Genomic DNA, 23,362 nt, shown 5'->3' with positions numbered 1-23,362 from the left:
AAAAAAAGATCGAGATACATAAACAACATTTTTACACAGCTTTTTTTTAGGGGCGGTCATAAATTATTGTACACAATATACACAGCTGAGCGTCAACCCAGAGAATATATGATCGTGCCTCGCTGCACCGTCACCAGCGGGACACGAGAAACAACAAACAAACAAGAAAACATTCGCAGGCTTTACACGGATTCACCGTAAACGATGACATTTAAACTGAGCAGTCCTCCAAAAAGACGAGGCAGACGGGAGCGTTTTCTCGTTATAATAAAAAAAAATATATATATATAATTTATTATAATATATAATACATTAATACATATATATAATATATATTATATAATACATACAATATATTATAATATACAATACATACATATATATACACACATATATATATTTATATAAAATAAACAAAACATTGGGATATCTGGGACGGCTGTTTATTGACTTCCTGTGTTTCGCCCTCCGGCTCCGGCAGCAGGAGACGCTACTCGCCGTGTGAGGTGGTCATCCGGCGGCGTGTGTCGTGGAGGATGGGCTCATCCTGGACTACAGAGTTCTGTACTTCACCCGGTACTTGTTGACGCCGATGTAGTGGAGGACCTCCGGGCAGCAGGTGGTGCTGCAGGGCAGCAGGCCGTCTCGCCGCTCGCCCATCAGCCATTGGCGGCTGGCGGCGGACATGTCGGCCGTCACGTGCTCCGCGGCCCAGACGTCCAGCCAGGCGTGGAAGCGTCGGTGCAGCCGCGTGTTGACCCGCTGCTGGGACTGGGGAACAGAACCAGAACCACACGGCTCAGATACGGAGGAACCAGTTAGAGGGAAAACACACATATAAATAATTTATTTATATATATATGTATAAATAATGTATATATATATATATATAAATAAATATATGAATAAATATATATACACATTAGGGCTGGGCAACGATTACAATTTTTAATCCCGATTAATCGCATGATTTCCCTGATTAATCGCATTTGTATATGCAAAATCCAATAATTAATTCAAAAGTAGTGTATAGCGCACTTCTATTTTAAATGTTCTGCCATATGAATGAAAGTGCCATAAAATATGTTGTGCAAACAAACACTTAACATCAGCATTTGTATATAGTAGCAGTTAAATAAAATAAATACTTTGTGTAAATCTCAACTTAAACAATGTTATCAAAACAAACACAAAACTAAAGCTTATTGCCACTGCCAGGGCATTAATGTTAGTGTGGTGAAGCACCAAAAATGTGATTACATTTACGTAAACCAGAAAACGACAAACAGAAGGAAGTTAGCCAAGGTGTATTGAATTGTAAAGACATTTTTTATTTTCTAACATAGCTCTTCCCTTTGTACAGTCCTACAGGAGGCTATGAACAAGATTTACAGTTCAATCAGATTAACTCAACCAACAGCAAACGTGGAGGGTAACATGGGTTTCATGTGGAAACGAACCAGCTATTAACAATGCCATGATTCAGAAACCCGTTGGCCTAATTGTGGTTACCGAGTGATGTCCAGTCGTCCCCAGTGAGAGCAACAGCACGTTGTGAAGCTGTCGCTTTTGCAGTCCTCTCCTTTTCATATAACTCGTGTATTCTCCGTGTGACGGTGTGTCTCGAGGGCGTCTCATACCTGCCGTCATTTGTTGAGATTCTCAAAATGTTTCTCAGACCGACGTCTTCCACAAGACTAATCGGCCTGCAGTCTGTAGCTCTCCACTCCGCTGTGGCATTGGTGCTCTTGCCTTGGTTTATCTCCTCCCTGCAGCTCGTCTGCCGAAGCCTCGCTCCACTGTGTGGTTGGTTGTATGATTCGCTGCATCAACGGTGTGTTTAGCATTTAAATGATATTTAAGACTGGAAGTACTCCGGTGATGAGACAATTCATCTTGACAGTGTTACATATGACTTTGTTTCTGTCGACTCCGCCGTCTTTCAGAACTTTAAATTGAAAATGGCCATTTAAAATCTCCGTACTCTTCTCCATGTTTGTTAAACCGCGAATGACTTTCTTTTCCGGCTCCGCAGCAATCAGTAGCAGACTTTTCAAAATAAAAGCCTGTGAGCAACAAACTTTTACAATTCTAAAATAAATACTAAAACCTGCGTTAACGCGCGATAAAATAATTGTCGGCGTTAATTAATTGATGCGTTAACGCAAGATTAACGCGTTAACGTGCCCAGCCCTAATACACATATACAGGACTGTCTCAGAAAATTAGAATATCGTGATAAAGTTCTTTATTTTCTGTAATGCAATTAAAAAAACAAAAATGTCATGCATTCTGGATTCATTACAAATCAACTGAAATATTGCAAGCCTTTTATTCTTTTAATATTGCTATTTATGGCTTACAGCTTAAGAAAACTCTAAAATCCTATCTCATAAAATTTTAATATTTCCTCAGACCAAGTAAAAAAAAAGATTTATAACAGCTGAGTGTTTGTCAAGGCTCAGGAAACCCTTGCAGGTGTTTCGAGTTAATTAGACAATTCAAGTGATTTGTTTAATACCCTACTAGTATACTTTTTCATGATATTCTAATATTTAGAGATAGGATATTTGAGTTTTCTTAAGCTGTAAGCCATAATCAGCAATATTAAAAGAATAAAAGGCGTGCAATATTTCAGTTGATTTGTAATGAATCCAGAATGCATGGAGAGGGATCCTCCTCTGTTCTCTCCTGCAGGTTTCTTCCCTTTTTTTCCCCCTGAAGGGTTATTTGGGAGTTTTTCCTGGTCCGATGTGAGGTTTTGGGGCAGGGATGTCTATGTGTAGATTGTAAAGCACTCCGAGACAAATTTGTAATTTGTGAAATTGGGCTATACAAATAAACTGAATTGAATTGAATGACATTTTTGTTTTTTGAATTGCATTACAGAAAATAAAGAACTTCATCACAATATTCTAATTTTCTGAGACAGTCCTGTATATATGAATATATATAAAATAAAATAAATATATATATGCACACACATATATATATGTATAAATAAATAAAGTGATATATTTAAATACAAATTTATCTAATTTTGCCAGAAATACTATTTTAATTAAATATTGTGGTGCTGCAGAGTAATAATCATTATGAACTCTAATAATCCCAATTGTTTATTTAAATGGTTCAGCCCTTCTTTTTTTATGCTCCTCTTAAAATTCAATAGAGGGCGCTGTTCACCAAGGGATGAACGCCGACATCAAATATAACTTTACATCAACACATTCAGGTGTTTATTTTAATATTCTGTAGGTTTGCATCTGTTAATGTCTCAAAAGTTACCATTAGATAATGCCTCATTTGCATATTTAAACATAACATTAAACAAAGAGGTATCATCATGCCTCTGGAAACATGCAAATGAGCACATATTTGACGAGATGATGCATCATTTGCATATTTAAACATCATGTCAGAAAACCTGTAATACAAATAATAATTGTCCCGTTGTAAGAAATAGGCGTGGAAGTTTAATGCCGATATCTATTATCATTATTTTGTCCTCTCTTTACATCTCGTCTACTTCCTGTTCCTACCTGGTGGGCCCTGGTGAGCGCCGTGTGCCGGTACATGTAGTCCTCCGACTTGCAGACGTACACCATCTTGTAGGAGTTGAGGTTGAACATGCACGCCATCTTCGGCCCTCCGCTGCCGGCGTCCTGTGGCCCGTCCGACGGCGCCGCGTTCATCCTCTCCCACTGCAGGCGCTCCCATCCTCGCTGGCACCGCCGGATGCGCCGCAAGTTCCTGGAGGAAAACAAACCGACAGGAAGTGAGCAGCGCTGACGGAGGATGCAACAAAAAAATATATATATATATATTCTGAATACGCCACACATAAAAAAATCTATACAAATATAAATAATTGAAAAAAAAGGTGTACAAATATTTTTTTTCAATGTATTAAATCGTAAATTTAAATAGAAATAACATTAAAATAAATGTTAAAAAGCATTTACAGGGAAAATTTTCAATTTTATTTTTAATGAATGTACTAAATCTTAATTCTAAATAGATCTAAAATTTAATTAAAAACAATTTTCAAAGCATTTACAGGGAAAGTTTGCAACAAAAATGTTATGTGCAAAATGTCAATTATAAATAGAAATATAACAAAGAATTTAAAAAAAATAGTTTACAGGGAAAGTTCGCACATATATTTTGTTTAAATGTACAAAAATCTTGGTTTAAAAAAATAATAATTTGAGAGGACTGTCCCTTTAAACATGTTTTTTTTTTTTAACCCATGCATTATAAACTCACCGAGTGACTGAATTAGATTTGGGAGTCTTATCGTCTATAAGAGCAGCAGAGGCAGCAGTCGTAATATCTCACTTCCAAATCTAAAAATATCCTTTTTTAAATTTTAATTGGAAGTTTTGACGATTTTCTAATTTTTTGTATTTGTTTTGCAGGTAATGAATAAAAAGCATCGACTCACCCCACCTGAAGGAAAGTGCTGAATGTGTACTTACCACTGAGGGTACAGGTGAGCGGGGGGGACTCACAACATATTTTTGGATGCTCCACTTAAAAAAAGACAAGTGAGGCCAATTTAAAACCGTTAGAATAAACAAGAACAAATAACTTCCTGCCCGATGGGAAGAAAATATGAGCTGAGAAAAACCTGTTGCCGTGCAGACGGAGCGGAATGAACATGAGATGAACAACTGGACAGGAAGAGGAGGGAGTTTGTTTTTGTGCGTTTCTTTTTTGTTGTTGCTGCCATAGAAGACGCTGCTGACCTCTCATAGATTTGATGAAAAATAGAAATAATTAAAAATTTTAAAAAAGGCAAAAGATGTGGGTGATAAATCATAGCACCAGATTTATGCAATGGGTTGAAAAAATAGTATATTAGCGACAATGAAACGGAGGGAAAGAAACACGCCGACATGAACGTACAATTTAGACAATCATTTTATTTACAAACCCTACTCCTCTGTACAAGTGTTGCAGATAATGTGCTTGACGAGAGTTTTTAAAAACCTTTTGGCGCACTGATGTCTGTCAAACCGGTGGAAAATAAAAACACCCCTCGACCCTCGGGGTGGGGGGGGGGGGAGCGTGACGTTTCCCACCGAGAATAATTACAAACGTAACACTGAGTAGAACAGACTTGGAACAAAATGGACATTTGAACATGTTACAGTCAGACACAGGAGCCTTTGATCCGGATACAACCACAGAGGGGGGCATGATGATAGAGGAAAGGAAACAGCTGTCCTCTCTGAACTACGTCTCCCACACACACACACAGCTTCAGTCTCTCAAACTCGGTCAAAAAAAGACATCGTAGGGGGGAAAAAAGGGGAGGGGAAAAGAAATACGGTTGTTTTGCGTTCAGTTTGTGCATTCAATGACTTGTTTTCTGTTTTTGTTCTTACGTTACACAATGAGAATCAGAATTTTTTTTCTTCAATTCGATACAATATGAATAATCAAAACCAAATAACTTCGTGTTTTTTTTCGAGGTCGGAAATAAAATAAAAATAAGAAAACCACGATGAAGCCCAAACATTATTTTTTTCTTCTTTTCTTTTTTATAAAACCTTTTGCTATTAATAAATAAAAAATTCCCCGTTAAAAAGGAACTGAATCGTTGAATAAATAAATTCCATTATTTTTTTTATTTTTTCTCTCTTTCTCTTGTTAAAAAGATGGCCGTGTAAAGTGCATCTTTCGCGTGAGGCGGACGTCAGAAACTGAAAACGGCCGATGAGCTTCTTTACAAACGGAGAGGGCGTCCAGGCGTCTTCGAGCGCGTCGCTGTTTTGTCTTCTGTTTATTTTTATTTTTTGGTGTAAATAAACTTCGTCAAACCCTCGTTCGTCCGGGGAAGAAAAAAAAGAAAAGAAAAAAAAGAAAAGAAAAAAAGTGGGCGGTTCTTCAGCCCAAAGAGCTTTTCCTACGTCGGGCTTTGTGCAGAAGTGCCACCGTTCTTTATCTGGGAAACACCAGTTTGTATTTTGGCAGCTGGTTCGGCTCGTCGGCAGCGGAGCGGCAGAAAGTACGCAGACAAGAGGGACACGTGGCTGGTGGGGGGGGGGGGGGGGGTGGCGCGTGGGGGAGGGGCCTCACCTGGGGAGGAACACGGGCTTCTGGGAAAGATGCTCACGCAGCTCCGGGGACGCGGAGTCCGAGTTCAGGTACCGGCTCACGTAGACGGACCACCGCTGTGGAGGCAGCAGAGAGAAACGGGTCAACAGCAGCACGCAGACAGGCCTTCAGAATAAAAGATGGACGGCGGTTATTGCCGGGCAGGATTTGGGATATTAAACAGTTTTTGGTGTCGATAATCAAATTCTTTATCCGCCGATATTCAGTCGGATACTCGACGTCGTTGATCTCTAAAAATGTGACATCTGCAGTATTAATCCCACTACAGCAGCATCTATACACACAAGAGATATTAAATGTGAGAAAGCACAATATGGACAAATATGAACGCGAGTGCTCAGAAGTCACCAGACGGGCAGCGTGACGCGAGAGACGCCGTCCAACGGGAAGAGAGGAGGACATAAGCATCCATCTTCCTAAAGAGACTTGGATGTGAGCGTCGCCGCTCACGGCCTCCGGAGCGCCACGTACCTCGGCGTCCGCCGGCTCGTCGGAGTTCTCCTCCTCCGTGTCCAGCAGCTCCATGGACAGACTGACGGCCCCGCGGCTCTTCACGAACATCAGCTGAAAGAACACAGAGCGTCAGGGAGGGGCTGCACGCCGACTGGAGGCCGGGGTCGGCACGGGAGTTCTTCTTCTTCTTCCTCCCGTCGTGGTCTGCGTGGTTTTTCTTCTTCTTCTTCTTCCTGTTGTGGTAGTCGTGGTTCTTCTTCTTCCTGTCGTGGTCGGCGTGGCTTTTCTTCTTCTTCTTCCTGTCGTGGTTCTTCTTCTTCTTCTTCCTGTCGTGGTCGTAGTAGTCGTGGTTCTTCTTCTTCCTCCCGTAGTAGTCGTGGTTCTTCTTCTTCTTCCTCCCGTAGTAGTCGTGGTTCTTCTTCTTCTTCTTCCTCCCGTTGTGGTCGTGGTTCTTCTTTTGTGGTGGTCGTGGTGGTGGTTGTGGTCATAGTTGTGGTCATAGTGGTAGTCGTGGTGGTCATAGTGGTCATGCTGGTCATGGTGGTAGTCGTGGTTCTACTTCTTCCTGTCGTGGTCGGCGTGGCTTTTCTTCTTCTTCTTCCTGTCGTGGTTCTTCTTCTTCTTCTTCCTGTCGTGGTCGTAGTAGTCGTGGTTCTTCTTCTTCCTCCCGTAGTAGTCGTGGTTCTTCTTCTTCTTCCTCCCGTAGTAGTCGTGGTTCTTCTTCTTCTTCCTCCCGTTGTGGTCGTGGTTCTTCTTCTTCCTCCCGTAGTAGTCGTGGTTCTTCTTCCTCCTCCGCTGTGGTCGGTGGTTCTTCTTCTTCCTCCGTAGTCGTGGTTCTTCTTCTTCTTCCTCCCGTTGTGGTCGTGGTTCTTCTTCTTCTTCCTCCCGTAGTAGTCGTGGTTCTTCTTCTTCTTCCTCCCGTTGTGGTCGTGGTTCTTCTTCTTCTTCCTCCCGTAGTAGTCGTGGTTCTTCTTCTTCTTCCTCCCGTTGTGGTCGTGGTTCTTCTTCTTCTTCCTCCCGTAGTAGTCGTGGTTCTTCTTCTTCTTCTTCCTCCCGTTGTGGTCGTGGTTCTTCTTCTTCTTCCTCCCGTAGTAGTCGTGGTTCTTCTTCTTCCTCCCATAGTAGTCGTGGTTCTTCTTCTTCTTCCTCCCGTAGTAGTCGTGGTTCTTCTTCTTCTTCTTCCTCCCATAGTAGTCGTGGTTCTTCTTTTTCTTCCCGTCGTAGTGGTGGTTGTGGTCATAGTCGTGGTGGTCATAGTGGTCGTGGTGGTAGTCGTGGTCGCTCTCGTTACCTTGAAGCAGTTCTCGTCCGACATCAGCTGCTCCACTTTGCGCTGGTAGGCGCCCTCGGCCGGCGCCCGGGCCGTCTGCGTGGACAGCGAGCCGCCGGTGGCCTTGTTGGCGCCCTCGCTCAGGTACACGTCCGTGACCCGCGAGCACACGTCGTCGGTCACCAGGTGCTGCAGCTGAGGAAGAGGAGCAGAGGAGCTCGTCTTCAGGGTATTGTCGTTACTCCACGTCATGTGCACCGCGAAACGGGGAAAACTCGACTGAATCTAGCCAGATATGACCAGGAAGATTTCACTAGAGGTCTTCCATTAAAATAGTTATTAGTTATTTTTTGTATCACAAGATTTCTGAAATGTTTTGTTTAAATAAGAAATGTATCTATCATCTTATTTCCGGAGGAGAAATCTGAACATCAGATAAAATCAGGTTGAATGTTCTCGTTTAATCTGTTAAAACGACATCTCTCCTTGTGTCATGAGAAGATATGAACTATTCATTTAATTTCCCTTGAAAGAAAATGTCTGTCAATTATTGTTCTGGGAAAGGAAGGAAAACCCCAAAATATTATTACAATTGTTAGAATTTAAATTAACCAGAGACATTTCTGTGCAGCATCCACAAAGTAGGATTCATGAAAATAAAATATATACAAACTATTTTTTTTAAAGTGCAAAAACCTCCTCCGTAACATGTAAAAAATAAATAAATAAACATTTTAAAAAAGCAATTTTTCTCCAAGTTCTTAGTAATTAAAAGTTGTTGAAATGAGGCGGCGAATGAAATCTGAACAAACCTTTCAGATATATTTGAAGCGTTAAAAAAAAGTCCTTTAAAATATATATTTTTAAACTAATATCCTCATGAAACTTCTCCAGATGTGCACATAAACAATATAAACAATGCGCGCCCCCACCTGCCGGACGATGCTCTGGATGAGCTTGTCCATGGTGAAGGCGATGTAGGCGTGGATGGTGAACATCTCCCTCAGGGAGTCCTCGTACTGAGTGGGCTCCATGTTCCCGTCCAGCAGGTTGCGAACCATCTCCAGGAACACAGAGTAGTAATCCTCCACGTCCACGTCCACTAGAGGAGGGAGGGGGAGGAGTTACACACAGGGTTCTGACACATGTTGACCGATGGATTTCCAGGACTTTAAACCAAATGTCCATGACCAAACTGAAATCTCGGTATAAACAGGAACATTTTAGAAAATGTTGCGTATTGAGAGCGTACGCCGGCTTATATTTTGAGCGTCTTTCTTTAAAAAATATATTAATTATTTCAAACTCGGCGTAAATGAACACGTGATTATAACAAATTTCCATGACTTTTCCAAAACGTTGATGATTTAAGTTTTTTTTCCCATGACTTTTCCAGGCCTGGAAATGACCATTTTAAAATTCCATGACTTTTCCAGATTTTCCATGACCGTACGAACCCCGTACACAAACATGGAAGGAAAACTTTTTCTTTTTTAACCCTCCTGTGACCTTCACATTTACTAACATATTTTACCCGTGGGGTCAATTTGCCCCAGCAATTAAAACCTCCAGAAAATTATTAGAATTAATATTGTTTCCCAAGTTTAAGTGTGAGGTACTTTATGTTTGTTTGTTGACTACCTAAATAGCCCTTTAAATATATAGAAAAGTTGATATTTCTTATATGTTTGACTCAGTGACAAACAGCCTGGGGTCAAATTTACTCCAAAGAACATTAAACATTAAACATTGAATGGGGTCAAATTGACCCTAAGGTAACAGGAGGGTTAAAGGGGCGTGACCCAATTGAAAAAGGACTCACTGGGCTCCTTCATCTTCAGCTGGATGGCGGGGTGTTCGCTCTTCTCCCTCTTCAGGCCGAGCACCTCCCTCTCCCACTCGCGCTCGCGGGCGTCCACCTCGATCTGCCGCTCCGCCTGGCCGTAGATGCGCAGCAGGCGGGAGCACAGGATGTGGTGCAGGCGCAGGAAGATGTACCAGTAGTTGTTGACGAAGAACATGTTGTAGGCGTTGTCGGCGCCGCGCAGCTTCTGGGCCGCCGCCGCGCCGCCGAAGAACAGCTTGGCCTTGGCGGGGCTGCCGCCCGGCAGGCCGTTGGACTTCTTGGGACCGTCGGCGGCGTCCTCGTCGTCCTCCTCCTCCTCGTCGTCGGCGTCCTCCTCCTCGACGTCGGAGAGCTCGCCGCGCCGCGCGAACAGCATGTCGGGGATGAAGTGGTGGATGATCTGCTTGATCTTGTACTTGTCCTCCTTCTGGATGCCCACCTGCCGCTTGACGTGGTGGATGATGAGGGCGGCGGCGTCCTCCAGGATCTGGCTGTCGTCGTAGCTCTGGGTCATGTGCGGGCCGCTCGGCGGCGGCGTGGCGGCGTCCTCCGACGCTCGCTCCTGGCGCTGCGGGACGCACGGGGACAAGATGGAGGCGTTGCTCTTATTGGGCGTTTGGGTTTCACCGGTAAACACGGACGCCTTCTACTCAGGTCGGTCTTTCTTGTTTTTATTTTCTTTAAATTAATGTAAGTTTTTCTTTTTGTTATTTACAATGTTTTGTCGCATTCTTTTTTTTGTTTAGTTAAACTGGAGAAAAAAAACTAGAAATAAAAGTTTTTACAAAATCATACATGTCCAGGGCTTTTATTGTGAAAGGCAAAAACAGAAGCAGTAAATTGGTATGCGCTGCCGTTGCAACCGGGAGGCAATTAACGCATTATCCCAAATTAGTCTAACTCTCTCACTCCCTCCCTCCCTCACTCTCTCCCTCCCTCCCTCCCACACTCCCTCACTCCCGTTTACTCACGTCATCGTACAGCATCTCGATTTCGTTGAGCAGGGTCTTTGAACGCAACACTTTGGTGTCATTCTGCTTGAAGTTGATGCCCTGGTGGTCCAGTGACTTCAGGTAATACTTCTCGTTCTGCTCCCGCCAGATTTTGTTGAAGCTTCTCTGGGCTTCTCTCCACTCCTCCTCTTTCATTTTTAATCTGAAGAAAGAAAGAAAGAGATGCTTAAACCGGAAGTACACCAACGCTTTTAGGTTGCAATAAACACGACCGTTCACCTTTTCAGCACGATGGGAACCGACGCCGCCGGGTTCTTCTTGAGCCCGTCGATGATGTCGTGCGCCTTGTCCCCGTATATCCTCTGGATGGCCTTGCGGTGGATGACCTCCGAGGAGCCGCCCATCGAGTTGTCCAGCTTGAAGCGCAGCTGCTCCTCGGCCGACATGCGCGACATCCTCCGCTGCACCGTCTCCAGGGCTCGTATCGTGGAGAGGTTGGCCTCCAGCACCACGTCCAGCTGGAGCGCCGCCACAGGGGCAATATGGAGAAGTGAGCTTTCATTGGATTTCAAAAATAAAAGAAATGAGTCTGCGATCTTCTGCCGGCCTCACCTCAAAGCGCTCGTCCTCACATCTGTAAATGTGCTCCTCGTATTGAGACTTCTTGGAGCTCACGAACGTCGAATCTTCGGACCACGATGGAAACGAGACCCACGTGTCGTTCAGGACCTGCAGGAGAACATTCGGCTCGGGTTAAATGTTCGGAAAAAATGAAAAGGGAAAGACTTTGTGTGGAAGCTCAAACGTCAAAGAGGAAGACGAGGAGGCGTATAAATAAAGGCAAGAAGGTTTCAGGACGATTACTTGGAAATGCTTTTTAGAAAAACGATGAACACGCTGCTCATGTTTTATAAATGGTTGCTTCACGAAAGCTGTAGCAAATAATCCGGTGTAAAAGATGAAGCTTTAAATTAATTTTGACAATTAGACCCAAAAAAAGCACGAGAAACTAAACGTGCACTCTGTTAACTTCTAACGGACCTCTAGTGGTTGTTTTTAGAACTCTTAATTAAGCGATTTACCAAATTATGCATCCAAAAAATAAATAATCTTATGTTGCACAACGTGTCTAATTGTCTAATAATCATCTTCATTTGTTATGGAACGAAGGCGTGAGGTGTTACACACAGACGGGAGGACTTGTAGCCATCGTCATGTTGCTCTTAAAATATAGAAATAAACCCCATTTAGTTCATTTTTTAAGCACCGGCACCTTCGATCATCCAAGTAAAAACAAAACAAACTAGAACGGGCACTCGGTAGAGCGCATACCTTCGCATATCGCAAGATTGGGCATTGAATTATGAACATGTTGGCTGCATGCCAATTGGATAGAAATTGACCGCGCTATGGTAAAAAGAAGATTTTGACCTTTCCTTGACCTTGACCCGATTGATCCCAAAATCTAATCAAATGGTCCCCGGAGAATAACCAATCATCCCACCAAATTTCATGCGATTCGGTTTAATACTTTGAGTTATGAGAGTAACACGCATACAAATAAATAAATAAATAAATGCCGATCAAAACAGAATCTTCCGCATTTTCAATGCGAAGGTAACAAACACTGAGCGGCTCCTTATCAACACACACACACAATGGCAATATTTCAGAATTAAACCCAATTTGGTGTTTGTTAAATGTTCCTTTACACACACACACACACACACACACACAGTGTCCCGGCTCAACGGCGTGCTCGCCACGGCAGCCGTCAGCCCGGAGCGAGAGCCGAGCGCTCACCTCCCGGCACAGTGGCGTCCTGCCGGTGCACTTGGGCTGCTGGTAGCTCTTGGGCAGCGCCCGGTAGCTGGAGCCCAGCCGCTTGCAGGAGGCGTAGTCGATCTCCATGGCGATGCCCTCCAGGGCGCGCTCCTTGGGCAAACTCTCGGCGTGGCTCAACTCCCCGTGGCTCGACTCCCGGTAGCCCAGGAAGTTCTTAAACCACGTGAAGAGCTCCGGGAAATTTCTGTCGATCAGAAACAACGATGAAGAAACCAGAACAAGACGGCAGCCCGGAGGGTTGACAGCGGACATCTGCAGTGGATATTCTTCTGGTATGGAGGTCGTTGCACTTTTCTTTTATCGCTTATAGTTTTTTTAATTTGCTTTGTATTGCAAATCCTGCACAAAAATGTCTCTCGGAAATTTAAATTCAACAATTGTAAAAATAGTTTGAGGTTTTCCTTCCAATCCAAGAACAAGAATTGACAGACATTTTTCTTTCGAGCGAAATTCAATTAAAAGTTAGTATTTACTTCCACTAAATTATTTATGAATCAGTATCTATTCACAAGTACGTCACGGCGTGTGTATTCTATTCTAGGATGAATAAATACATTTGTGCTCACTGCATGTATACACTTTGGTGAACATGTGTTCAGTGCGATGCGTACGGCGGTCCGTCTGGAGAGGCGATGAAGCTCCGGCGCCGTCGTTGAACTCACCCGAGGAACGGGATGACCAGCTGGACCAGCTCGGAGCGAGAGATCACTTCCTGGTTGAAGATGTGAAGACACCGCAGGAAGTTGTCGTACGCCTCGGAGCTCCGCAGAGCCTTCTTCACCTGGGGAACGACGCGTGTTCAGTTGTGACGAAGAATAAACATCTTCCCTTCAAGCGGCGACTTCATTTAAGTGTGTGTTTTGTGTGTGTGTGTGTGTGTGTGTGTGTCTTTACACAGGCTTCTTACACATTTTGACCGATGGATTTCCAGGACTTTAAACCAAATGTCCATGACCAAACTGAACTCTCGGTATAAACATGAAAACTGTAGAAAATGTTGCGTATTGAGAGCGTACGCCGGCTTATATTTTGAGCGTCTTTCTTTAAAAAGTATATTAATTATTTCAAACTCGGCGTAAATGAACATGTGATTATAACACATGTCCATGACTTTTCCAAAACTTTGATGATTTAAGTTTTTTCCATGACTTTTGAGTCTGGTGCTGGTGAGACCCAGCACCTCCTCCTCCTCCTCCTCCTCTTTCCTCCTCTTGTTCTCCTCTCCTTTTGTTCTTCTGTTCTTGAGACCAGCGGCTTCAGCTCGGGCTCAGACCACCTCTGTGACATGCTGGTGAGACCCAGCGCCTCTCCTCTCCCTCCTCCTCCTCCTCCTCCTCCTCCTCCTCCTCCTCCTCCTCCTCCTCCTCCTCTCTCTCTCCTCCTCCTCCTCCTCCTCCTCCTCCTCTTCTCCTCCTCCCTCCCTCTCCTCCTCCTCTTCCTTCTTCTCTGCTCTCTCCCATTCCATGACTTTTCCAGGTTTTCCATGACCGTACGAACCCTGTTTACAGTAGTAAACGACACCGACCTTCTCGAAGAACATGGTTTCGGTGCTGGTGCTGTGTTTGCCGAGTTCGGTCATGCCGTGGTCCTTCCCCAATAGTTTGGGCTTTTTCTGCAGAGGTGATGGGGAGGGGGGGACAAGACAGAAAAATATGATCGCTGCAACCATGGACGTTATAACAGAAGAGAATATTTTCATCCTGGGGTTTGAGAAAAAACTTTCCTTTGCATTTTGGAAACTGTAATTTGGGGTTCGATGCCGATGGACGGTGTAGATATTTTAATATATATATTAGGGCTGTGAAACGATTAAAATTTTTAATCGGGTTAATCACAGGTTTTTGTGGATTAATCATGATTAATCACATATTACCGATATTCTCGGTATATTTTGTGAGAACATAGAGATTTATGACAAAAGACGGATATATACATTTATACATTCTTCTATACAATGGTGCTGCAACTCAGCAGTTATTTAGCAGTTTTCTTCCATATGGAACATTAATACATCTTCATCCTAAACAGAATGTTTAACCCTCCTGTTAACTTTCGGGTCAATTTGACCCCATTCAATGTTTAATGTCGGTGTTCTTTGGGGTCAATTTGACCCCAGGCTGTTTTTCACTGTGTCAAACATATAAGAAATATCAACTTTTTTATTTATTTAAAGGGCTATTTAGGTAGTCAACAAACAAACATAAAGTACCTCACACTTAAACTTGGGAAGCAATATTAATTCTAATAATTTTCTGGAGGTTTTAATTGCTGGGGTCAAATTGACCCCGAGGGTAAAATATGTTAGTAAAGGTAAAGGTAACAGGAGGTTAAACAGAACATTTTTCTCTTGTTTGTCAACCATGAACTCCACCATGATGCAATCTAAAGGCCTCTAGTCTTCCTCTAGCAGCTGCTGAGGCAAACTGACTGTGTGGGTTTTCTTCATGAACTGGGCCGTGATGAAAGGGACGGCGGGGACACCGCTGCAAAGCTGAAACCTCACCGGCCCGGACAGGTGGACAGATTGACAAGTGACTTTTTTTGCTCGGTCCCGATGCGCGCAGACGGAGCTCTGTGGCGCGCCAGACGGAGATCGATAAGTGTTAACGCAACGAAGAGACAGAAATGACATGCTGCTGCGGAGATACGATCAACAACAGACGTTTAGTTTAATAAAAGAACAAAGACGTGCTATAGAGAACATGTCAGGGGGCGGGCCAATCTCTTTAATGTCATGCGATCTACCGACACTACGCCGCGATCGACTGGCAGGTCGCGATCGACGTGTTGAGACCCTGATCTACAGGAAGTAAAAGTCGTAACAAGGTTTCCGTAGGTGAACCTGCGGAAGGATCATTACCGATGAACAGACCGTCTGCATGAGAGCGGACAGAGTTCAGATTGAAGTGGTGTATTGGAAGCTCATTTTGCAAGTGACTTTTTTTCGTCCCGACGACCAACAACAGACGGATTGGAAGCTCATTCTGCGCATGCGTTAAAAAAAAAACTAGTTAAACCTGTAATTGAATTAACGCGTTATTTTTCACAGCACTAATATATATATATAAATAAATTGCAGCATGCGGACGTTTCTGGCATCTAAAGCCCAGTAGAAAGAACCAAAAAGCTGCACATAAAAGAAGAGGCGGCGTGTACCTTGACAGGCGGGGCTCCCACTCCAGCGGGTCTCCTGATTGGCAGACCGTTCTGGCTCAGCCGCTGCTTGCTGCTCAGCAACGGCCTCTTCACCGTGCCGCCGTGGTCGTTGCGCACCGACTCGGCCCTGTCGGGCGTCGTCTTGCCCAGCAGCTGAAGAGAGGATTACATCATCTTTAATCTCACCGGCAACAAAACAACAGGAAACGTACGGAAGAAAAATCACAGTTCATTCGGAGGGAGGCGGAAAAACCTCCGATTCTGAAAGTGAAGCCAACATGAAGTTAATATGCATTCTCTCTACTGGCCACTAGGGGGCGCCTGAACATCGGCAGTAGTCCGTTGCACCACTACGACTTCGAGATCAAACATTTTGAACCACACTAGTTTATTTCCATGTGTTCGGACTCACCATCGTGCTGTTGGCGTCGGGCAGGAACTGTCCGAACTCCGACAGCAGGTCCTCCTGGTTCTTGAAGAGTCTCGCCACCTGAGTGTAGACCTCCTGCTCGGTGAGCGACGGGGTGTAGTTGCCTGCTGCCTCTTTAGCGTTCCGCTGTTCCTTCTGGAAAACGCATCATGAAAAAAAAGGAGGGTTGAAAAATTACCCATCGATATAATCCTAATACCGCCCGTCGCTGCCGGTACCCTGGAACCTGTACATTGCACATGTGGTACGTCTTCTCACCTGGTACGTGTGGAGGATTTCCAGGAAGGCTTTGTAGATGTCCGGCTGACCCTGGAAGCGGTTCTTGATCTTGTTGACGTAGTTTATGGCGTGGTTGAACTCCACGGGCTGGTTGTTCTGCAGAGGCGGCCCGCCGCCGGACGGCGTGCTGCTCACGGGAGTGTGGGACTGGGCCGAGGGCGAGCGCGGCGAGGCGTAGGACGGGATGGACGGGTTGGTCTGGCTGGTGGGCGTGTGGGCCGGAGACTGGACCGGCTGCAGGGGGTCGGCGGAGAGGAGCACATTGCAGGGTCATTACAGAATGATGTCATTAAAGTCACTTAGTAAACACTCAGTTTGGTGCAAAAAGAAAACAAAAAACAAATACATTCTAAAACTAAACAAAAAAATGTTATGTGGCAGAACGCTGTTGGTCGTCTTTCAGCATATTTCGATATGTTGTTCTCGGCTTAGCAGATCAATATAGACGCATGAGCCAGGGGGCGACTGCTCTGGTTGTATAGAAGTCTATGCTTCATGTGTTTAAGCTGCATTCTCTCTTCCGACCACCAGGGGGCGACTCCTCTGGTTGTATAGAAGTCTATGCTTCATGTGTTAAAGCTGCATTCTCTCTACTGACCACCAGGGGGCGACTCCTCTGGTTGTATAGAAGTCTATGCTTCATGTCTTGAAGCTGCATTCTCTCTACTGACCACCAGGGGGCGACTCCTCTGGTTGTATAGAAGTCTATGCTTCATGTCTTGAAGCTGCATTCTCTCTACTGACCACCAGGGGGCGACTGATCTGGTTGTATAGAAGTCTATGCTCCATGTGTTAAAGCTGCATTCTCTCTCCTGACAACCAGGGGGCGACTCCTCTGGTTGTGAAGATTAATCTGATTGTATAGAAGTCCATGAGAACATTACATTTGACAGTTATCTGGTAAATATTCAGTTTTGTGAAGAAAAAAGAAACAAATGAAACAAATCCATTCCAAAACAAAAAAATATTTTGTATGTGGTAGAAAGCTTTAATTTAACGTAATAATAATAATATTATGTCCTCTACCTTGCTGGTTTTGTTCGGAGCAGGTTGGGCGGGGGTCGGTGGGGTGGTGGAGGTGGTGGTGGTTGTTGCGGTGTCGTTGTTGTTGTTGTTGCCGGCGGCGGTGATGGCGGCGTGCGGGCCGGCCGGCGGCAGACTCTGGTGCTGGTTGTGGCTCAGCGGCGGGCCGGACGCCGCCGCGCTCATCGGGATGTTCTGAACCGAGATGCCGTGGGGCGTGATGTAGTGGATCTGGCCCGGCGTGGTCACGTTCACCAGGTCGTTGGTCTGGATCTCGATCTTGTAGCCGGGCGGCAGGAAGGTGTTGAAGCCCATGATGAGGTCCGGGTGGCCCTTGAAGAGCTGCGACACGCGGTTGATGACTCCAGGGGTGTCGATGCTGGAGGGACGGAAAGTTCTAGATTTTAATTATCGGCAACGGAGGTTAAAACTTTGAAAGAAGTAGATTCAACTTTACCGTCATCGCACACAGAGGTAAAACAGTCACAGCCAGAAGTGCAAAAAGCAGCAACAGATATAATACAGGACTGTCTCAGAAAATTAGAATATTGTGATAAAGTTCTTTATTTTCTGTAATGCAATTAAAAAAACAAAAATGTCATGCATTCTGGATTCATTACAAATCAACTGAAATATTACAAGCCTTTTATTCTTTTAATATTTAATATTTTTTAATTGCATTACAGAAAATAAAGAACTTTATCACAATATTCTAATTTTCTGAGACAGTCCTGTATATATATATATATATATAGGCAACGACAAACTGGATACGTTTTTGCCATATTGGGGGAACAAAAACGTTTCCATACGTAACACCTCATAGACCTGATCTTATTTTACCTAAATTAATGAATGTACAATCGAGAATAGCTCACGCCTCGGTTATATTCTTTTAGTTTGTTACTTTGTCTCTTTGTTGCTGTTTATTCTATGTTTTACACTTCTTGCTCTAAATATGTGAAACTAAAATGAGCGTCATCTAAAAATCTGCACACGCAATGTCAATGAAAGACGTCTGTAAATGTCTCATTGACGCCTACTTTTAATTACAAATATATATATATATATATGTATTGAAGCAGCAGTTTATATTGTATATTTTCTGCACCTTCATTTGGGATTTGAGTGTTTATATTTGCTCTCAACATCTGAGGCAGTGGTTTTGAACTGCCCCGGGGAATAATGAACATCTCATCTCTCCATCGTGTGTGTGTGTGTGTGTGTGACGATGCTCATCTGAACGCCCCGATCTAAAGTAGCATCATGAGATGTTTTACAACTAAAGCACGAGGTCATGTGGCGTGTGGGTTTCTACAACGCTGGAAAGGAAAGAAGGAAGAAAGAAAAAAACGTTGCCGGATAAAAAATAAATATAGAAACGCTCCGTTAAAATGTGATGATTCTCAATAATTTTTCGATTGAAAGACTTCCGGGCCGGACCGGACGGTTTCTCGTGTCGACGGCGGTGTGAATGTGGTGTAAATGTTCAGTGGAATGAGGTCAGAGAGAAATATCATTGAAGGATTTGGAGTAAAATGGCAATACAATTGTTTTTAAACTCACCTCTGTGATTTGAACTCTTTCATAATATCAAGGAAGTCATTATAAACTTGTGGCTGATTCCCAAACTGCAGCTTCACTTGATCCAGATAGGACAGGGCGTCTTCAACCTGCAGCGGCAACGAACAACAACCACTGAATGAGTTATGAAAATAAACGTTGAAGACAAAGATCCCGTCCGCGTAACGTTTTAACGCTCTTCCCTTGGACGATAATGTGAACTGAACTATTGTTCTCCGTGCAACAGGTCATTGCATTGGCACACACACACACACACACACACACATGAAGTACCTTCAGTCGCTGAAACTGCTGTCCTTGGGTGGAGGTCATGGGTGCAGGTGGATGGCCGTGCCCGTGGACCGCCGCGGCGCCCTGTGCCTGCACCGCCAGGGCGTGAGCGTGGGCGACCACGTGAGGAGCGGCGTTGTTGTGGCCGTGGCCGCTCGTGCTCTGGGGCATTATAGGCACCTTTTTATTGTTTAAAAAAGGATGAAAATGACAACGTGAGGATCCGTGAACCTTGAAGATCACTCCGCATGAATGAGACAGCGAACAAACGAAAGACTTTCTACGGCCGCCGCCGTATTTACGCCTTTTAGGCGTCATTTTGAGTGTCGATGGAGCAGCTGCAAGGTTATCAAAACTAACAAACTCCATTTCAGAAATCAAGCATTTTAAAAGTTGTTTCGCTTGTGGAACTAAGAAACCATCAATTCAGACTTTTTACACACCTGCATAAGTCTGGAGTTATTTTAGAAGCTATTTTTTTATTAATTTATTGCAATTCACCATAAAATTGTTTATTTTGCCATTTCATGCAGCTGAAGTTAACCAGCCAACGTGTGGCTTGCTAGATACAGGGTTCTTACACATGTTGACCAATGCTTTTCCATGACTTTTCCAGGACTTAACCAAATTTCCATGACCAAAATGAAATCTCGGTATATACATGAACAATTTAGAACATTTTGTGTATTGAGAGCGTACGCCGACTTATATTTTGAGCGTCTTTCTTTAAAAAACATATCAATTATTTTAAACTCGGCGTAAATGAACATGTGATTATAACAAATTTCCATGACTTTTCCAAAACTTTTATGATTTACGTTTTTTCCATGACTGGAAATGACCATTTTAAAATTCCATGACTTTTCCAAGTTTTCCATGACCGTACGAACCCTGTAGATAGTTCTGCCGGATGAAGTTTCCAACACAGCGGCTATTTCAGCCGGGATTAACGAAAAGTTGTCTATAGGCAGGGAGTTAATCCAAGTTAATCTAAGACCCAGCGGTATATAACACACACAACTCTCTCTCTCTCTCGTCGTACAAGCCGTCATACCTGGTAGCCTTGGGGGAGAGAATACTGGATGCCGGTGGACGGCTGCATGTTGTCCGCCACGGCCTCGATCCCCGAGGGGGCCGGGGCGAGGGCCCGGTGCTGGAAGCCGTCTGCGATGCCTTGGACTGGGGGGCGACGCGTTTGCTGTTGCTGGGGGGCAAATATGGGTTCCTGGTCCTCCACGCGCCTCTTCATTGTCCACGCATACTCAGAGGGGCTAAAGTGGACAGAGACAGGTGGACGGTAAACAGTCTGGTTTTAAATCAGCGAACAAAAACATATTATTACTTGTGTATTTTGAGGTAAAACGACACCGGAATCGACTGCATCGCCAAATATAAAAGCAACGTGACACTGTTGCTATTTTTTATTTATTTTTTATCACCTTGAAATAACAAAAACAAAATACTGCACCGCACTCCATTCTGATTTCATGAAGAGCATCGCAGGTGTTTTGAGCAGATTGTGACAGAAAGGTGTTGATTTAGTTGGAGGCCTTTCGGTCTGATCCAATAAAACTTTGGTGTCAAAGGTTTCACAAAAGGACTCGATAAGAACAATTATCCGCACAATGAATTGAAGCGTTTATCTGAGGCTCGAGGACACGGTTGCAGTGAAGATGGTCGACGTGTGATTGGTTTACTACGATCAGTCTCAGTCCACTTTATAAACGAACGCTGCAACCACCAAAGTGATATTTTCAATTTGAGTCGTGATCTTAAATACAACCTTTATTTGCTCGATATATAAACACTTGGAAACACATAATGACGATCGAACATCCTATTTTACAAAGTTCACCATTCATGAAACAAATGCACACAACACAAACAAAACAACAAAGAAATCAGGGCTACAAAGGCAGAAACTTCGGCTGCAGGAACCTAACAGACACGTTTCAGCCAGTTAGGGGCCGTCCTTCAAGTGACGGGGACCCAGAGCTCCCTTTGCCTGCTACTAAGACGGAAGGAAGTTACCAGTCATCAATTTGTACTATTTAAACTAGAATGGGCACTCGGTAGAGCGCATACCTTCACATATCACAAGATGGGGCATTGAATTATGAACATGTTGGCATTAGTTGCATGCCAATTGGATAAAAATGTACCGCGCTATAGTAAAAAGAAGATTTTGACCTTTTCATGACCTTGACCTTTGACCTGATCAATCCCAAAATCTAGTCAAATGGTCCCCGGATAATAACCAATCATCCCACCAAATTGCATGCGATTCGGTTTAATACTTTTTGAGTTATGCGAGTAACACGCATACAAATAAATAAATAAATACACGGCGATCAAAACACAACCTTCCTCATTTTCAATGCGAAGGTAAATATATATATTTGTTTTAAGGTATTTGTGGCCTCGACACGTTCACGTAGAGACAATTAATTGCTCGACGCTCCCTGAGCGAAACGTCACTGCAGTCCAGCCGTTGAGGAGGGCAGAGACGTTGAGCTCCTCTGGACCGGAGAACACGGCCGTTCTGGGCCAACGGTCCTCTAGTCGCCGTCCGTCGGTCGCACACCCGGCTTCTTCGAGCGAGACGCGAAGCGACATACGACAGTTTATATATTTAAAAAAGAGGGGAAAAGGAAAGGAGGAAAAAAACAAAAAAAAAGATGGCGGAATTTATCTCGAGAAAAATATAGAGGCTAACGTTTAGCCGCTAACATTTTTTTACAGGCGCTCTCTCTTGTCCCCTCCCCCTCTCGGTCTATATCTCTCTCCCTCCCTCTCCGTCTCTCTCCCCTCACACCGAGCTTCAACACTCGGGTGATTTCTCGCTCTCGCCGTCATCGCTTAGCGGAGAGAAGTTACAGCGACGAGAAAAGCTCGACCGTCTACAAATTAAAAAGCTAGTTAGAGACGCACAAAAAAAGAAGCGGTTTGACAGTTTGTCCTCAGAGAAAAAAAGGACTTAAGTAGAATAAATAAATAAATAATAAAAACCCAGCTGAGCTGAACGTGTTGCAGTTAAATCGGGGAGAGAGAAAAAAAAAAAACAGCCGCGCTTCGTGGCAGCTGACAGCGCGACAACACGGTCCCCCCCGGCCGGCTCACGACCCCCGAACTCCCGCTGCACGTTCTGTGAAATCAGAGTCACACGGTTCTTCTCGCTAGCAGGAAAGACCCGCTAGCGAGCTAGCGGCGCATTGACGCTCAAGTTGTGCGAGAAGTTCCTCAGTAAAAAATGGCTGTTTGGCTGTCAGACAAACCGCTTCAACAACATTAACGCGTGGATAGTTGAATAAAATGGCAGTGAAATCCGACATACCGCGAAGAAACTTAAACATGAATACAATGCATGATGTCAGGTCAGCTCGGCTTTAGCATGTCAGCTAATTCACGTTCGCCGCTCTTAGCGAAGCTAGCCTCGCTAGCTCAACGTAACTAACTGTAATCCCGCGTTATTAAAGTTGTGAGGCGGAAATACAGTACACAAATACTAACACAATGCAGTAATCACAGAGGAAGGAGCGTGTTGCACGATGGCGTCGTGGTCCACTCGGCAAGGTTATGTGGGAGCTAAGTGAAAAGCTCCGTTAGCACAACAACCAACCCCCCATCAGCGCAGGGCATCTCCGGGAGCTAGCGAGCTAGCGCCGCTTCAACTTACCTCGCAGGACCCGCAGCCAGCAACGATTTGACCCAACAGTGAACCGGGCGCAGACCGGGAGAACCGCTACTCGCGCATTCGCCTGTCCGCGGCAGGAAAACAAGTTCTGAGTTCTGAGAGGTGGCAGCCGGTGGAAATGTCAACAAAAAAAAGGAATCGGCCGGAGAGGCTACGTCGCTAACAACAGTGTATGTATGGAGCGGTGTTCCTTGAACAGAGAGGCGTGGCCAACACGGAGGCGGGCTAGGCCCCGCCCAGTCTCCTTTGTGATTGGTCGGTGCTCCAGAATGAAAACAAATACAGAAAGGGCAGCGAGCCAGTGTCCTCGGTTAAAGGCGTTTGACTTGTAACCCTCCTGTTACCTTCAAATGTACTCGCATCGTTTACCCGTGGGGTCAATTTTACCCCAGCAATTAAAACCTCCAGATTATGAGAATTCATATTTGTTCCC

At 44.3% G+C, this 23,362-nt stretch overlaps 1 protein-coding gene across 1 annotated transcript; it reads right to left on the bottom strand.

The window, feature by feature from the left end:
• Nucleotides 1-24: 24 nt before the first annotated feature.
• On the bottom strand, nt 25-23,195 carry LOC130192366 (paired amphipathic helix protein Sin3a-like). The gene is made up of 21 exons (XM_056412302.1): nt 22,912-23,195; nt 20,290-20,506; nt 19,239-19,415; nt 18,948-19,054; nt 17,385-17,760; nt 16,338-16,592; nt 16,062-16,214; nt 15,650-15,802; nt 14,019-14,105; nt 13,156-13,274; nt 12,452-12,677; nt 11,261-11,377; nt 10,928-11,166; nt 10,667-10,850; nt 9,672-10,263; nt 8,782-8,951; nt 7,871-8,044; nt 6,598-6,690; nt 6,088-6,182; nt 3,543-3,753; nt 25-771 (listed from the first exon to the last, which is right to left on the bottom strand). Exons 2-21 carry the CDS (start codon nt 20,482-20,484, stop codon nt 553-555), a joined length of 3,942 nt encoding a protein of 1,313 aa, XP_056268277.1. The 5' UTR covers nt 20,485-20,506; nt 22,912-23,195; the 3' UTR covers nt 25-552.
• Between the last annotated feature and the right edge of the window lie 167 nt (nt 23,196-23,362).

The sequence above is a fragment of the Pseudoliparis swirei genome, chromosome 4, assembly GCF_029220125.1.
Source record: "Pseudoliparis swirei isolate HS2019 ecotype Mariana Trench chromosome 4, NWPU_hadal_v1, whole genome shotgun sequence".
In the NCBI taxonomy this organism is placed as follows: domain Eukaryota; kingdom Metazoa; phylum Chordata; class Actinopteri; order Perciformes; family Liparidae; genus Pseudoliparis; species Pseudoliparis swirei.
This window is presented reverse-complemented; position numbering and strand designations above follow the sequence as displayed.